This window comes from Pempheris klunzingeri, chromosome 3 (assembly GCF_042242105.1).
Source record: "Pempheris klunzingeri isolate RE-2024b chromosome 3, fPemKlu1.hap1, whole genome shotgun sequence".
NCBI classification, from domain to species: domain Eukaryota; kingdom Metazoa; phylum Chordata; class Actinopteri; order Acropomatiformes; family Pempheridae; genus Pempheris; species Pempheris klunzingeri.
The window spans coordinates 26,320,118-26,336,509 of NC_092014.1; the positions used below are offsets into that span (position 1 = coordinate 26,320,118).

Below are 16,392 nucleotides of genomic sequence, written 5' to 3' on the forward strand. Positions count from 1 at the left end.
CGCTGTTTCAATACCGCGCCACCGGAGGCAGTAGATAAACAACCACGTCTCAACGCCGAAAGTTCTTTTGTCCGTCTTCGGCGTAAGCTACAAGCTACAACCACACGCACCACGATGTCTGACAAGATGAGTATGTCTTTGGACGACATTATCAAGATGAATAAGAAAGGAGGCAGCGGCCGCGGGGGAGTATCTTCCAGGCCGGGTGGAAGTTCCGGTCGGGCCGGTGGATCGTCGAGGCCGGGCTGGAGTCGACAGAATAACTTCAACCGTGATAGAAACAACAGAGCCACGCCATACACCAGGGTATGAACGAGAAGCAGTTGAAATTGAGCAGAAATGAAAGTAACGTGGCGAGGTTTTTTATCATGTGTTCTTTGTGGCCTATCGTCCGTGGTTAGCATTCACGTTAACGGACTTCCCCCACCTAGCTTTGTTAGCAGCGACAAAGGAGAAGCTAGCATGGTACCCGTCTGAATCACTTCATATGTCTACACAACTGTGGGCCACTGCTCGTTATCAGCACCCATCAGAAACAACGTGTTAATGAAGCTAAACCCGTCCCCATGTGAGACTTTGCCTGCATGGATGTTTGTTCAAGATGGCTGCTCTGTGTGAAGATGTTCTTTGAGAAGTTTGTCAGGTGAGGAAGATCAGCCACTGGTCGCTGGCGTCTATCACTCGTGGTTTCAACCACCAGGTTTTGTCATTGGAGAGAAGCCATTACCCCTCCATCTTTTAATGGACTAATCCTATGGAAAATCTGGACGATACTTCTGGCCTCATTTCAAACGTTTTTTTTGGGATAAATTACAATAATTGTAGTCATTTGACTTTTTCAGAACACCACAGTGATCATAGAGGTGAAACAGTGGTCAGCTCTTTCAGACCTACAAAACCACAATGATACAAACATCAGGGGGAGAAGGGTCGTTCACACAGGCCATCCTGCCTTCCACGCGCTTTATCCAGGCGCCCCCCCTTCGCCTAAGCCAAAAGAGTATTTCCAGTAGGTTAATGTGCCTGAAGCGGACCATCTCCTGTTGTGTTGTGCATGTGTGAAAATGCCACTCCGAACATGATTCTCCAGACATTGTCTGGAATTCAGATGCGAAAGTTCCTCAAGAGTCGTCCTGTTGATCACTCCACAATGTTGGAATTTGGATTAATATTTATCTGATCACCAGTCCACCAATTGGGGAGTTTTTTTTCCAAAGCACATGGAACTTAATAACTATTTGCTTTTGTTGCCTTTTACAGCCCAGAGAGTTACCAGACAAATGGCAGCATGACATGTTTGAGGAGGATGCTGATGGACATGGACACAGAGATCAGAGTTCTGGAGCAGAAAGAAGCAGCAAGTTGCTAGTTTCTAATCTTGACTTTGGCGTCTCTGACTCAGACATCAAGGTAATTTCGTTAAACCCAATGAATCTACTAGGATGAACGTGCTGTGAACGTGACTCATGTCGGTGTTTTTTTTTTTTTTCTCTCCCCAGGAGCTGTTCTCAGAGTTTGGGGATTTAAAGAAGGCATCCATACACTACGACCGCTCTGGTCGCAGTAAAGGAACCGCAGATGTTCACTTTGGAAATAAAGCAGATGCACTCAAAGCCATGAAGCACTATAATGGTGTTCCTCTTGATGGTGAGGATTCACTTCTCATGCTACAATGCCATGGCTGTTGTTTCTTCAGGGGTACTTAAGAGAAGTGCTCTCTCACTTGTTTAAATTAGAATTTTTAAAATGTCTTTAGGTCGCCCCATGAAGATCCAGCAAGTGACTTCATCGGCTGATGCACTGAGTAGTCCGCCAACACAGAGGTAAGCATTTAAATTACTGACTTTTGGAAGATGGATGATGGTGAATTATGAGGCTCCAGTAGACAAATACTTCTAAACTGAAGTGGCTCTACTTCGGTAGGGGGGGTTGGACAACAACAACGTAAAAACATTTGTTCTTTTTGCATTTCAAGCCGAGGGTTTGACCGGAGTAGGCTTGGACAGCCCAGGTTTGAAAGGACCGAAAGGAGGCAAGGTGGTGGCGGCAGCAGCGGAGGTTTCAGAAGTCGGGGAAGAGGCAGAGGAAGTGGAAACAGACCCCAACTTTCTGCTGAGGAGCTGGATGCCCAGTTAGATGCCTACAATGCCAAGGTATGGACTCGGGTTGCATGAAATGATTTTTCGTCTTCTGCTTATGCTGTCAGTACTATCAATACTGATTTATTTTTATTTTTCATATGTTTCAGATGGACACCAGTTAGAAGTGCTCAGACGAGGCTGCTCCCATCTTTTTATTTTTAAACCTGACTGACCGGATATTTAATATGATGAATCAGATTTTATTACACTTGTCTTTTGAGGGCATTTTATTGTATGGACCATCACGTTCCCTTGATTTTAATATTTCTCAGTTTTTGTAACAGTGTTTCTGGGGCAGTTAATTTTTGAGAATTTTTCAATGTAGGCCACTAGCTCCTGTGCTCTTTTCCAGATGTGTGGGCCATTTCTTTGATTCTTTTTCTTTTTTAACTTTGTGAACATGATTCAGTGGTTTGACTCTTGAATGCAATGCTATAGTTCTGTTATTTGGTACTGTATACTTGACATATGAACATATTGCAAAGGGTTTTGTACATAATTATATTGACTTGTTTATTTGGACATGTCTATTCTAGAGACTCAAAGTGCCAATGCTCTTCACTGTGACAATATCTGCATTTCAGAGATGAATGAAATCCAAATACAGCCAACTGAAAACAGAGTTGTGTTGTCTCTTTTGCTATTCTGTGTGTTTCCGAATACCGTATCAGTCAGGTCGGATTTAGATATTCACACGTCATATGCATTAACAAAGTGTGCTAAACATAAGCCTGATTTTAAAGCTGTTTTGCTGAATAGCAAGTGATGAGGGCAAATGCTAAATGATGCTAAAGCACTGGTGCAAGTAAAAAGAGTAATGTCAGTTACACAGAATCATCTGCCTAAAGTTACGTACAGACCAAGTGACTAGTAGCTTTTCTTTTGTTAGAGGGCTGTGTTGTACATTAATACTACATACAGTCTCTCTCTTCTAGGAGTTATCTACATCAGTCTGTTAACAGATACCTGACCTGTTAAACATCTTTATTACAGACAATGTAAAGTATCCAGAGGGCTGTACTAGAGGTAAGTTCAGCATAGCCAGGCTTTCTTTGTGTGATCTGGATGAACAAACACTAAACTCTATCAGAGGTAAAGCTCAGGCTTTCTGCTTCAGGTTCTGTGTGTGTTCCCTTTCTGCACAAAATGTTTGCAGCATGAGTTACTACGATACTTTAGCCACGTTAAAAGGGAGCCACCTTTGTGACACTGAGAGCCCGGCTTTAGGCTCAACATGACTGATAACCCCCTAGTCTGTCTTCATAGTACAGCGCTGTGGCAGCCTAATAGTCACATGATGGTGAGAATAAAGAGATCCCCCTGTCTATCCCTTGCATGTTACCATACTTTTCTCTTAACTAGCCAGCACTTTTCAACAAGTGCTGTACATAAAGCATTAAGAGCACTGTGGCAAAGTGCAAAAGGAAGACATTATAAAGGGGAGTTAAATACCAAAATGATGTTTAGGTAAAGCTTTAATGCAGCTGGAAACTCTTCCAATTTTGTTAAACCTTAATTTTACTTTTGATAGAGCAAAAAGGGAGATTTCACTTTTTTCCACACCTAGTTTGACCACTTTGGTTGTGAGAATAAAAGGAGAAACCGATACATGTCCCATACTCTGTAATTCCCTGCACCATATTTAAGTATTCGAAGCATAAAAGAAGGTAAAAATCCTCCATGTTTTCTCTGTGAACTACATTTCCATGGTAGAAACAAGGTTTTCAGTAGCGCGCGGCACCGAGCGTCACCGCGCCGCACTGCACGCAAGTGACGTGCAGTGCGCGCGGACCCGTTCCTGGAACAGTGGTGCGCGGGACACGCACGGGGCGGCGCCGTTCCCTTGTTCGCCATACTTGCACCGGAGCGCCGAGCAACGAACGCACTTACTGCAAAGACACCTGAAATAACCACAGCATACAATATAAAGGTAAGTCTCTCCGGGTTCCAGGGCAGTGAATAGTAACAACCGTAGAATAGCCGTCACCGGCACAACGCGCTGAAACCGGTTTGATTTTCACTGATGATAACTTGTCAGGCTAACGTTAGCCGCTGGCTCTGGTTAGCTGGGCTGAATTGTTCCCAGCGAGCCAGCAGCTAGCCACTTGTCTCTCTCCTCAGTCCCACCCTTGTGTGAGAGGGTCGGCGCCAAGAAAAGTTGAGCCCCTTTGTCGACCATGAATCAATTAAATCACTCAGGCTAGTTAACTTTTGCAGCCAGCACAAATCAGTATCGTTATCTTAGCCGGCTCCGTGGAAAGATGCCGGTCTTCAGCGGCAGCGTTAGCTAGCTGCCACAGTCATTACATGCCAGCTCCCGTTATATGCTTCGGTAGCTGCGGTTAGCCTCTTGACAGCAGACTGACCTGACACACTTTACTTGTGGTGGACACTAACTTAACGAAATTCAGTAACTTTAAAGCCCACAGCTGTGTCATTCCAACGTACCTCTTTCAAGGAAACATTTTATTCAGTAACACTGATTTTCTAAAAGCTGTGATTTGCAACATTGATTTGCCAGAAAAATGGAAGTAAAGCATGAATAACAGCGGGAGAATGCAGTAGTCTTTGTGTGTCCTCATTTTCCTTATGATTTCGTATTGGTTAACATCTATTCTTGGTGTCAGTCCAGCAGGGACCGAAAGACTCGGGATAGAGAGTGCTGTTGACCATCATTTTGTGATCGTTGAATACTCAAAAGATTTACTGAGAAGAACCTAGGCCAAACAAAAGAGGTAAACTTCAGTGAATAAATCAGACTCGTGTGTGCTTCCTCTGTATATGTGACTTTGAAGTTTTCAGCTTCCCGTCTTGTCCAGCCAGAGGTTTACCTGCTGAAGGCTGCTTCTTCCCCTCCTGGTTGGATGGGGCGGGCCTGTCCCATTGGATTCCAGTGCAATCCTGAAATTTCCAAATGTTGATGTTTTGCATGACAGCACATGCTGAGGCCTGTTATATTACTTTAGGTAAACTCCTCCTTAATCCTTGTGCCTTTGAAACCATTTGAACTGTAGAAACAAGGCACAGATGGTCAGTTAGGCAGAATGATCAAAACTTAATTTAATGACTTTAAAGCTATATGCCCAAGAATACATAATTCACAACCATCCATCTTCTGCCACTGCAGATATGTTCAGGAAGCTTTTCCACCTCACAGAAGGGAAGAGCAACTTCTTGATTCTTCACCACAGTGACAGAGAATTTAATGCCAACAGTTACATAATGCATTCCCTCTGAAGCCCCCTCCCCCACCAGCACCTCTCCTGTCACTGCAAACAGCCTTGATCCAAATTTTGTCTCTTGCGGATATCAAATTTAGTTATGCAAAACAGTGGAGTGCATCTCGAGATCAAAGGAATGTTCAATAAAAAGAGTCTGGACTCCTTTTGCTGCAGTGGCAGTACCAGGGAACTTGCTTCTACTAAACCAAATTAAAAAATGTATCTTACATTGTCTCATTATGGTTAAGATTTAACAATAGTGCAACCAGTTTAAAGTTGAGCATAAGCACATTTTACAGATGCTTCCCAAGTCCTGAATTGGTCACTTGTTATTACTTCAAGTGCCAAAATCCATGTATATGTTGGTGGAATGGTGAGGAGGTAAAGTTACAATTTTAAACGGCTTTTGCACCCTGTTCAGGCACGTTTATGACTATAGACTAAAGCTCCCCAGTAGACAGAGTTCCCTCCTTTACTGCATGCAGACATTCCTCTGACGCCTGCTAGTTTGGGCAGGTCAGAGGAGAAAGCCGAAAAAAGAGGAATGTTCAGAGATTCTCACTTCAAACCAGAAGGAGGAATTTGTGTAGGGATAATAGCAACCGCCTGCAGATGGTGACAGGATCATTGTGAGTGTTAGTTATGGTTACTTAAGATATAATTTAGTAATGGAAAAGTAACACACACCAAGGGTTGTAGTGAGGTACTGATCACAGGAATTAGACTTAAGAAGAGACAAGAGTGTTGCAGTATAGATTTAGACTTGAATTGTCTCTGTAAGGTACCTCTATGTATTTAATGTTTAGATCAGGTTGTTTATGATGTTCATTTAGAGCTGAGGTTTAATTTTTCCTGCATATCTATTAGAAATCTATTCTAAATGTATCTATCTTTAACATTTTTTGAATGAACCAGAAAATTGGAATGGAATACTTTTTATGTAATATGAAAGATTACAATTCTTGCCACTTTATTTGCCACTTTATTGGCTGGATTTCCTGTACAACTGATGTAGGAGTTTTACTCACTGAAGTCTCTCAATTGTTTTCCACACCCTGAGGTTGAGACACAATTGTCTAATCACTATCAGATGTTTTGCTATAAAAGGGTGTGGCCCATAAATCGGTGTCTGTGTCCTGAAACATCCCCTAATAAAAAAGAAACACATATGGAGCCAGAGTGTGCGGAACTTCTTTATTTATACTTAAGAGCTACAGAATTACCGAACAGCAATTTTTGTCTCCTCGTACCAAATTTGAAATGTCAGATAATAATGGAAATTTGATTTGCAATATACAGTTGGTTGAGCAGCCCTATTGCCATGTCCTAAAAATCTGTCACTCACCTTAATAACGCTTTCCTGAGCACTGTGGTTCACTTTAAAGTGTGAAGTGCTTTAGGTAGGTAGTAAAGCATTATAACTGGCTTAGCACTGTTTTGGGAGATGATGGTATAATTAGCTTACAGCTATCTTTCGTTATGTAGCTAAATGCATTTCTGTAACTAATAATTGTTTACTCAATTAACTGGCTAATTGTTTTGTCAGCAAACAGTAAAAAATGGCCATTGAAATGCATGTTTTGTCCTAATATGTCCATATGCTCACATTTGAGTATGTCTCTTTTTATGGGGATTTCTTCTTAAGAATTGGCTTAAAGATTAATGGATTATTAGAATAGGTGTACATTAGGCCTTCTATTAATTTATTTATTATTTTCCTTACCTATCTATAATCTGCTAATTAATTGATGAATTGTGTGGTTTTGGAAATAGTTCAAAGGCCCATCACAATCTACTAAAGCCTTGTGTGCTGTCATCAAATTTCTTTTGGCCAGCTAACAGGTATTAAGTGCAGTGTTATCTAAAATGAAGAAAAGCAGCAAATCTTCACTTTTTAGAGGATTGAAGCACAGAATGTAACTTTAAAGAATGGACACAAACCAAACCAAACGACAAACTCACACTGCATCTCTTGAGTCCTACTGGGGGATCAGAGGCCTGTTGTGTCTGTGTCGTGGGTGGGATGGCCTTAACATGAATGTCAAGTTTTTTGGCATAAACAAAGCTCTTCCTGCTATTGTTACTCGTTATATTTCAGCATAGGAATTTCTTCACTAAGCTCCTTAGTGAGCGATGACCCTGCCATAGGAAAATGATGTGGAAAAAAAGATATGAACTGTATGGCCTCTTTATCCAGTGTTTCATGTGCACAAAAGTAATCTTGTACTTCAGATTGTTCTTCACAAAATGGTGTTTTCCATGCAGAAAAAACTTAACTTAAACTAAAAACAAAAAACCAAGAAAGAAATACACTGCATCAGATGAGTTTTTAAAGCCATGTGTTGGACACTGGTGAATTTATTGCCCAGAGGAAGTACAGGCAGTGAGAGACCTCAATGTTTGATGGGTGAATATTTTTCAAAAACATCCCTGTGGGCTCATTTTATTCATGTCAAAGGAACACCGTTTTTTTCCTATGGCCTAAACAATGTCTGGGCCTGTGAAGAGCCATACCCTCCAGGAGAGAGGGCTTATATCATGAAGCATGACGACACCTCATCATTCATAAATGTCGGTGATGACGTTATTTCAGAGAAATGTGTTTAGATGACATCACACAGCAGCCAGATCATCAGCAGCAGCATAAAGAAACGCTGCTTATGGTACCGCTGCTGTCACCCTATCAACACAACCTCACAGTCGCACACCAATGCAGCAGGCTGGACACTTTGTATCAGCATTTCCCACTTACAGTATTGTTGTGCTCATCGGTTTGTCCCGTGATTAACAACCTCCCCTAGAGACAAGTGCCCATTCCTCCTTCGCTTTTTTCCTCAGTCCTACCTGCTCTCTTTTTATGTGCCATTGACATTGTTTTTCCTCCCCCTTGAACCCTCTCTGTCTCCAGACATGGCTGAGGATGAGGTGACTCCAGAACAGCTAGCAGCCATCGCCGCCGAAAACGAGGAGCCGGAGCCGGTGAATTACAAAGCACCGGCCCAGAAATCAGTGAAAGAGATCCATGAGCTGGATAAGGACGATGAGAGTCTACGCAAATATAAGGAAGCTCTGCTTGGCACAGGCAACTCTGACAATGGTAAGTGTGTGTGTGTGTGTGTAAATTGGTGGTGGTTTAATAGACAGTTGTTACAGTTCAAATGGCTGAAACTGTAGGCAAGGGACAGGATTTTGGTTTCTGTTTGAAGTCCTAGTGTATTGACCAATCATGGTCCCTGTGGAGAAGCAAAATGCATTCTGCACTCTCTGATCCCACTGGATTTTGTCTGACGGCAATTTAGCTTTTTATTGGCTTTTTAAAATCTATTTTCTCAATAGTGTTCTGATGACACCTTTTTCACCTAGGTAGGTGAAGATGGCATGAAGTGAATGCTACCATTGATAACAGTTCTGAACTCTAGCTTTGCTTCACAGACCAACACTAAATCTACACAGTCCACGCAATGAAAGTGGCAGGTCAGCTGCAGCTTCAGTCCTCGTCTATGTGTCCACAGGATGCATTCAGGGACAGTACTGAGTGTAGGTCACCTACAGCAGTGCTCAGAGCAAAATACTGCAAATAAGTCTCTGCAGCCTGTATGGACTGCTTAATTGATTAAAAGAGAAGCACATCTGTTCAGTTTTCTATGAACAGCAGACCAGTGATACAAAGTGGTGTTTCTTCTCTCAGAATACCATATTTTGCCAGTTGTAAATAGTACAGACACGAGGATGAAGAGAGCTTATTAACCATACTACAGCTAACATTTTCATAATTCTAGCAGAATTAACATTAATTGGCTACAGCTGATCAGTCATCACAGCTTCTTCGTCACGTTGTTTCTGGTTTCACGTGTGTTGTGATTGGTTACATGAAATTTTGCACCCATTTCTCCTCATCAGCCCTAAATCTGAGTTGCAACTGAAGTTTTTGAGGTAAAGTAGTTCAAGGCTTGTTTTGTTCAAGGCATTTATGTTTTGATGAAATGAACATTTGTTTTGAGGATAAACAGAAAACCAAAGATGAATGCTACCACAGAGCTTGATGTAGGTCGTGTCAGAGATTATATTGGGGGGGCTCAGGTGTAACATTGGTTGTCTTTCCATATTTTCAGATCTTGTGTGCTAAATCAAACTGCAGGAGGAATTGTATGTATTCAACATATATGCATTCATGGCAGCCTAGTATTTTCTAGTATGTTGGAGTCCTGATGTATCATTGTTCTGTCTCTCAGTGAAGAGAAAAGGCTGCTTCAGTTGGACTGATTAAAAAAAACTTCAGTCTAATTAATGCAGAGACTGTCCCAACTACAGCAGGCTGTCCTGATTTCAGCCCCCCTGAGACCTCTCACTTAGACAGCTGCTTGTTACTGCCCACCCATCATGCACAGGCCTCTTGTAAATGTTTGAAGCTTCCTCTAAGTTGTCTGTGTGTGTACGCAGGTTTTGTGTAATGCATACGTGTAAATGAATTGTACATACAAATGGTTTTGGTGTCTTTATTCGCCATCCTGATGTTATGAGTGTTGTGGTTACCCCTCTGCAATTTGTCTATTCACGTGTGAATACACTGAGCATGCTTTATCACATAACTTTATTGAGATCAATCTGAAAAGCAGTTGAAAGTGCAACTTTTGTTTTGAATGAAATATTTAAAACTTAGATTGTTATTAATATTTTCAGTGATTTACAGGGATGAATAGAGTTTCAATTAAAAGGGAACTAGTAAATAATAAAATCATTTTGTAGACTATATTATAGTTTTATTACTTACATTTTTGCTGTGTTTGTATGTGCCACATAATTGATCAAACAACCTTTTACAACCTCAAACTGTTCTGTAATGATATTTTGTAAGATTATGACTAAGGATTTGTAAATCAGTTTAAAAACAAAGGCAAGAATGAATGCAAAGAGCCTGCAAAATGAACCCCAGTCAGCCTGGACTCCAGAGGGTTAATATGAATGTAACAAAAGTTTGCATGGCATGAAAAGCTAAAAGTGAATACACTGCACAACCAGTGAGGTTTAATAAGAAACTTTTTTTTCCACTCTTGTCTCAGACCCCACAGTTTCCAATGTCCAAGTGACCCGGATGTCTCTGATTTGTGAAACTGCTCCAAACCCCCTGGTCCTGGACCTGCAAGGTGAGTCCCTGTTTGGGCTGGTGTATGAAGCAGATATAGAGATTAGATCTGGTTTTGACAGGTTGTGGTCAAATTAAAAGGGGTCATAAGCAGCCGTGTTTGATCTAGTGTCACTTCATAGTGTTACTTCACACACACAAATGTTTCTTTCTGAATCTTTCTCCTAGTTATATCTGTCCCAGTCAAATATAGCAATGCTGTTGACCGCAGTACTGATTCAACCAACAGTACTTACAGATCAGTCAGCGGGACTTTAAATCTGTGTCAATGAATGTGGATTCCCTGATTGCCTCGAGCCATACACAGACTGGATTCTTTTTTTCTGTTTGGCTGATGACTAAAAATGTACTCCTGATTTTCCAGCAACCATTTAGCGGTTATGACCTTCGTCTCTTTACTGAAGCTACACGTGGCCCAGCTGGCCTATATTTGAATCCATCCAGAACAGTCTGTCCTGTCTACCTTTCCTCACATCTCTCTTGACTCTCATGTTGTTATACTTGCATGCCTTCTATCGAATATCTCTTTATACCCTTTTACCTTTTATTGTGGTTATAACTGTACTTTTACAACCGAAATCACAATAAAGTTCTTATACCATCATGAGGCTAAAATTCTCTAGATGAGTCACAGCCTTTCTACTCAGTGGTACCGTAGGTGAAATGTGCTTTTCATTGGACCCACTGTCCCCCCACATGTCCCAGGAACTAAAAGTCAGGAATGAATTTTTTAACAGCTTTTTGGCACATTGATGTTTTCATCTGTGCTAACCTTCAGGCCCCGGAAGATCCGGTGTGTTAGATCGATAGAAGGCAACCTCATCGTGTGAGACATAACAACACACTCATGTGCGTTCTTAAAGTTACTGAAGCGTGACAGTGATGTTTGAATTGATCGTGGAAAAAGAGACCTGCAGGAGGAGAATCCAAACGGCAGAAAGGTTAGAGGCCTGTTTTCAAAGTGGTAACGCCCTGCTGACTCTGCCTCTGGACACCCACTCTGTCTAATGCTCTATGTTTCAGGCCGGTCAGGAAGTCAGCTACGGTACACAACTCAATAACACTCAGTAACATTAAAAATGTCATTCCAGCCTCTAATATTGATGGTAGTAAGGAGTGCTTGTTTGTAGTCTGAGTAAAGCTGGGAGGCCTCTGTTTGTCCTCAGGGTCCAGTAGTGAAAACTGTTCCCAGGCACTTCTTGGGACATCACAATAAGTGAGTACTTAGGGAACAACTAGAAGCTTCTGGGCTTCTGGACAAGTTGCTGTGGCTGAAAAGGGTCATTTGTTCTTTTTAAAGCTAATCACATAGTAGCCTGTAGCCATGTAGATTGTTTCAAAGGGCTGATTAAAACTATCTGAGACACTATAAAGCATCCCAACAGAGTGTACAGGTGTGCCTGGTAAGTAGCATCTCAGTGTGAACAGGTGGGATGTTCATGGTTGTATAGAAAAACATATATTTCAACCCATTTAAGCAATTTCCCAATGATGACTTTTTAAATGCATCTTGAGAGAGTTTTTGAAGCAAAAGTAAAGATCTGCTGAGGATGAGTCATTCAAGTTAGTCAGTAAGTTACATCACTGCCAGTAAAGGAATCAGTGCAGCTTCTGTATGCTAGACGTATATGATGTTGGATTATTGTTGCCTTGAAATGTAAGAAGGATCTCCAGGAAAAGAGGCCAGCACATGCTTGGCTCAGCAGGAGCATTCTGGAAGTTAAGACTGAAATCAAGAGCCTGTTTCTAAAACTGTAAATACTACATAGTTTAACAACAATACTTAATAGTTAAACAATTAGCGTCAGATTGCTGCAATTTGCACCCACTTCTCCTCAGACTAATAACTTGATAAAGCGTGAACAGATACGATGCACATATCTTTAGGCTTAGCATGTCCTACACTCCGGGGAAATCATTATCTCTGATGTCCATTGCAACTGAAGAAATCATAGAAAAAGACACTCCAGCTTCAGAACTTGACTGAGATTCATCACGTTTGGGTTTTCTTCAGTATCACAGTAAAAAGCATTTGGCAGGCAGGCACAGTGTCAGGCTTGATGTTTGGAGTTAATCCTTTGTGGGAGTATGTGAAGATGAGCAGGTACACTAAAGGGACACTCCAGCATTTTGGGAACTATGTTTGATGGCTGTTCTACCCAGAGTTAAATGACAAATGGATATTGATGTTTCACAAAATGCTGCACTTTGCTAGGCCTGAACAACAGTAACGTTTCACATCACGGCCTTAAGAAGAAATGATTCGCATCATCCTCCTCCCTAATTGGCTCAAAAGAAATGGACATAGGCCACCTGCTAGAATTATTTAACGTTTAATGTAATAAATACATGGATCATGAGTATAACTGCTAATGATGATTATGGTGTGTATTTTTTCCCATGACACAATGTTGATTATGTTCATTTGTCCTGAATTCTCCCAGCGGTCATGATGTGCATCACTGTGACTGATGAACTGAATGTTGATGGCTGTGCTTGTTCCCCTTTTGGTTTGTAACAGGAGACCTGGAAGCTTTTAAAAGGCAGGCCTTTATTCTGAAGGAGGGAGTTGAATACAAAATAAAGATCAGCTTTAAGGTGAGAGCTGCTGATAGTATTTGGCCTTGCTATTCACTGCCATCATGAAAATGTGATTGTCCTGATGCATCAAAGTTGATTCAGTTTGACACTGGTAATGCTTTTAAACCTGATATTTTGGTCAACGAACACAAGTCGTTATGCCTCTAGGAATAATGGTGGATGCAAAATGTGTTCTCTGATATCACAATGAAAGACGTGGATTTCCCAACTTTGCCTGTCGTCCCAGTTAAGAAGATGGGTTGTTGTCTTTAACACACTTTGTGTCTCCTCAGGTGAACAGGGAGATAGTTTCGGGTCTGAAGTATGTGCAGCAGACATACAGGAAAGGAATGAAGAGTGAGTGAACACTTTGTCTGAAATCAAATCAAGTAATAAAACCTGAAGCAACTTTTATGGGTCTTAAAGCAGCAGCGCACAGATATCCTGTGCCCCTAATGTGGGTTATTGTGGGTGGACACATCTCATGTTGCACATTGGCTAATGAGCTAGTCAGTTGTAGGATATTGATCAGCTTAAAAATGTACCTGCAAATGTTTATCGTCGATTGAAATGCTAAATGTTATTCTTCAGTAGCCCAGCTAGCAAAGTACTATCTGTCCTCAACCTGTAAGCTCAGGCTAAAGGAGCATTCAAAGACCCTCTCCCTCCTCTCAGATGTGTCTGACCATCATATCCCCCCTTCTTTGTTAACAGTTGATAAATCGGACTACATGGTGGGCAGCTATGGGCCTCGTCCCTCTGAATATGACTTCCTGACCACGATGGAGGAGGCTCCTAAAGGCGTGATGGCCCGCGGCAACTACGTCATCAAATCCAAGTTCACTGACGACGACAAGCACGACCACCTGTCCTGGGAGTGGAATCTCAACATCAAGAAAGACTGGAAAGACTAAAAGAGGCCTTTGTGTTTGGAGGGCGAGAGGAATGAAAATCCTCCAACCCTCCACCCCGTGCGTTCCTCAGAGCCCCCCCCCCCCCCCCCCCCCCCAATCCTCGCCCTGTGTCCACCATTTCTGCCTTCTGTTTTTACTTTGTCGTACATTTCATGCTGTCATGCCTTAGTTCCCACCACGCTGTCTTAACACCCTGGCTTCCTTCCCACCTCTCAGTAGCAGCAGCAGTAGCAGCAGCCCCCCCCTCCCCCTTCTGCCTGTCCGTCCATTACCTCCCTGCCTGCCCAACGTTTCACTGGTTGCACACAATCCACCTCTGCTCACCAACCTGCCATCCTCACTCACTGTACCCCCCCCCCATGCAGCACCTTGCTTCCTCACCCCCAGCCCTCCACTTTTTATGTTGTCCCAGGTTTTTGCTGCTTGAAGAGATTAACCCCGCCTTCCACCTCTCCAGAATGGTGTCTTCCTCTCAGTATGAAGTACATGTGGAAAAGCAACTGTACAATCAACTTTTGTTTGCCTTTTTATATAATTGTATCAATGGTTGTGTAATGTTACTGTATTCACATCAGCTGTTGTGTTCATAGCAGGCCCCACCACATCCACCTGCCCCCCCAACCCCCCCCACCTAGCACTTCCCCCCTGTTTTGCTACAGCATTCCTTTGCTTGCCTACTTGCTTGCTGTCTTTTGATATAATAACCAATACCTGCCTTGGAAAAAACAATCCATTCAGATCTGCTCCTTCCCTCAATGTATTCACCCGCTCCCCTTTGAATGGGGACTGGGGCCAAAGTGAATAAGGGAGTGAAAAAAAAGCTGCCTTATGTATTGACTAATATCTAAGCCTATCAGTGTCTATTTAGCATGCCTTGTGTGTACGAGCAGCACTTGCTATCAGGTAGCCTGTATATCAAGGGCTTACTCTCGCTACCAACTAATAACCATCTGTAGCCCTGTTGTAGTAGAGACTGTTTATACAGGTCATCAGATCCAGCTCTGCACACGCCCACGCCCTCCACAGTAAACAAACCTTGTAATTGGAGGCAACTGAATGTTAAGAATTGGAGAAAAGACGTTCAAGTCAAAATCAGTACTGATCATGCACGGCACTCTTGTTCCTTTCAGCCATGAGGCCTTAGCACCAACTATGATCATGTGGAGAAAAACCAACATTTTTAACATAGCCTGTTCTGTTTTATTTGTCGTTTCCCTTTGCCTTAATGTACATCGTCCCCCCTAAAAAAGCCCCCCTCTTCAGACCATAACTCTAGCCTGCAGTCAGGAGCTCCCACGAGTGGAGGAGGAGTAGCACAGAAAGCACAGGAGGAGGCTGAGCCAGGCACCGTCTGCTGCTGCCGCCCCCGGAGACCTCGGCGGTGTCTGGTCTCACCCGCAGACAGATGCTGGTAGTGGGGAGAGAAAACTGACCAGGCCTTCAGCCTTTTTACCCAGTGACCCTCTCAGAGAGAGAACGGTGACACGAAGGGTCAGGTGACACTACCAGACAAACACATGTTCAGTATTTAATGAGGGAGGAGGAGGGTTTGAAAACTCAACTGACTAGTAACATTAAATTGAAATCGACTTGTACTGTACCAGAACATATGGATGTAAAACTTTTTTTTTGTTTGTTCGGATAATGATAGCTATGTATTCCTGCTCCATACATTCCTTCACATTGTACAGTTTCTATGAAAACGCTGGCATGCTGGTGGGGTTGTATATTCTATCATCATTTGTGATTGCTCTTCTCGGTCAATAAAGATTTTGCTCAACTTGGCCTCTAACGCTGGTGTTTTGTGACTAAGTAGTACCGCTTGTACCTGAACTACTGTAGGGGTCTCACACTTTACTGTGTGACTGTGCAAAGGGACACAAAGGGACCTGAAGATGTCAGACATCTTTACATCTACAAGTTTGGAGTTTGAAAGATGTGGCCATTTATAAGACACGGAGGGTCTCATAAAAAGATGTCTTGCATTATATTAAATGTTTCCAACAACTTGAGCCATATTAGAGAATAAAAACCAGGATCTCTTTGTGTGTCCCTCAACTTAACAGAAGTACAATGCCATATAGAGAATCTGAATCTGTTGGCTAATTATTAACTTGAGCCTGACCAGTAGAGGATTAATCAGTATCAGAAATCAGTATTGGAGAGTTAAATAAGTGTTGTAGCAAACATTTATAAGAAACCATAGACTTTCTGTTTAAAGAACTGTATGTGGTGAAATGTGCATCTCCTAATCTGTGCACATTATTTAGAGCACAGACCATGTAACAGTGACACATTTTCACAGGTAACACAGAAAGTATTACTGTATTACAGAAAGCCTCATTACTTACCAGCCTGCATTTTCACCAACATGATATATGTGCAATAAGCTA

General features: G+C 42.2%; 2 protein-coding genes across 2 annotated transcripts; both read left to right on the forward strand.

The window, feature by feature from the left end:
* The first annotated feature begins 21 nt into the window (after positions 1-21).
* On the forward strand, positions 22-2,769 carry LOC139198697 (THO complex subunit 4-like). The gene is made up of 6 exons (XM_070827622.1): positions 22-306; positions 1,261-1,410; positions 1,500-1,647; positions 1,757-1,823; positions 1,976-2,153; positions 2,249-2,769. Exons 1-6 carry the CDS (start codon positions 115-117, stop codon positions 2,261-2,263), a joined length of 750 nt encoding a protein of 249 aa, XP_070683723.1. The 5' UTR covers positions 22-114; the 3' UTR covers positions 2,264-2,769.
* A 1,206-nt stretch (positions 2,770-3,975) lies between these two features.
* Positions 3,976-14,109, forward strand: LOC139199233 (rho GDP-dissociation inhibitor 1-like). The gene is made up of 6 exons (XM_070828271.1): positions 3,976-4,071; positions 8,271-8,459; positions 10,423-10,506; positions 13,027-13,103; positions 13,379-13,442; positions 13,800-14,109. Exons 2-6 carry the CDS (start codon positions 8,273-8,275, stop codon positions 13,997-13,999), a joined length of 612 nt encoding a protein of 203 aa, XP_070684372.1. The 5' UTR covers positions 3,976-4,071; positions 8,271-8,272; the 3' UTR covers positions 14,000-14,109.
* Positions 14,110-16,392: the final 2,283 nt, after the last annotated feature.

What these genes read in the sequence shown, in the direction of transcription:
- LOC139199233 (XM_070828271.1), top strand. Translation starts at nt 8,273, where the DNA reads ATGGCTGAGGATGAGGTGACTCCAGAACAGCTAGCAGCCATCGCCGCC. An exon ending in CACAGGCAACTCTGACAATG is followed by an intron (nt 8,460 to 10,422) that starts GTAAGTGTGTGT and finishes CTCTTGTCTCAG; the next exon opens with ACCCCACAGTTTCCAATGTC. An exon ending in ATACAGGAAAGGAATGAAGA is followed by an intron (nt 13,443 to 13,799) that starts GTGAGTGAACAC and finishes CTTTGTTAACAG; the next exon opens with TTGATAAATCGGACTACATG.
- LOC139198697 (XM_070827622.1), top strand. Translation starts at nt 115, where the DNA reads ATGTCTGACAAGATGAGTATGTCTTTGGACGACATTATCAAGATGAAT. An exon ending in TCTCTGACTCAGACATCAAG is followed by an intron (nt 1,411 to 1,499) that starts GTAATTTCGTTA and finishes TTCTCTCCCCAG; the next exon opens with GAGCTGTTCTCAGAGTTTGG. An exon ending in TAATGGTGTTCCTCTTGATG is followed by an intron (nt 1,648 to 1,756) that starts GTGAGGATTCAC and finishes AAATGTCTTTAG; the next exon opens with GTCGCCCCATGAAGATCCAG.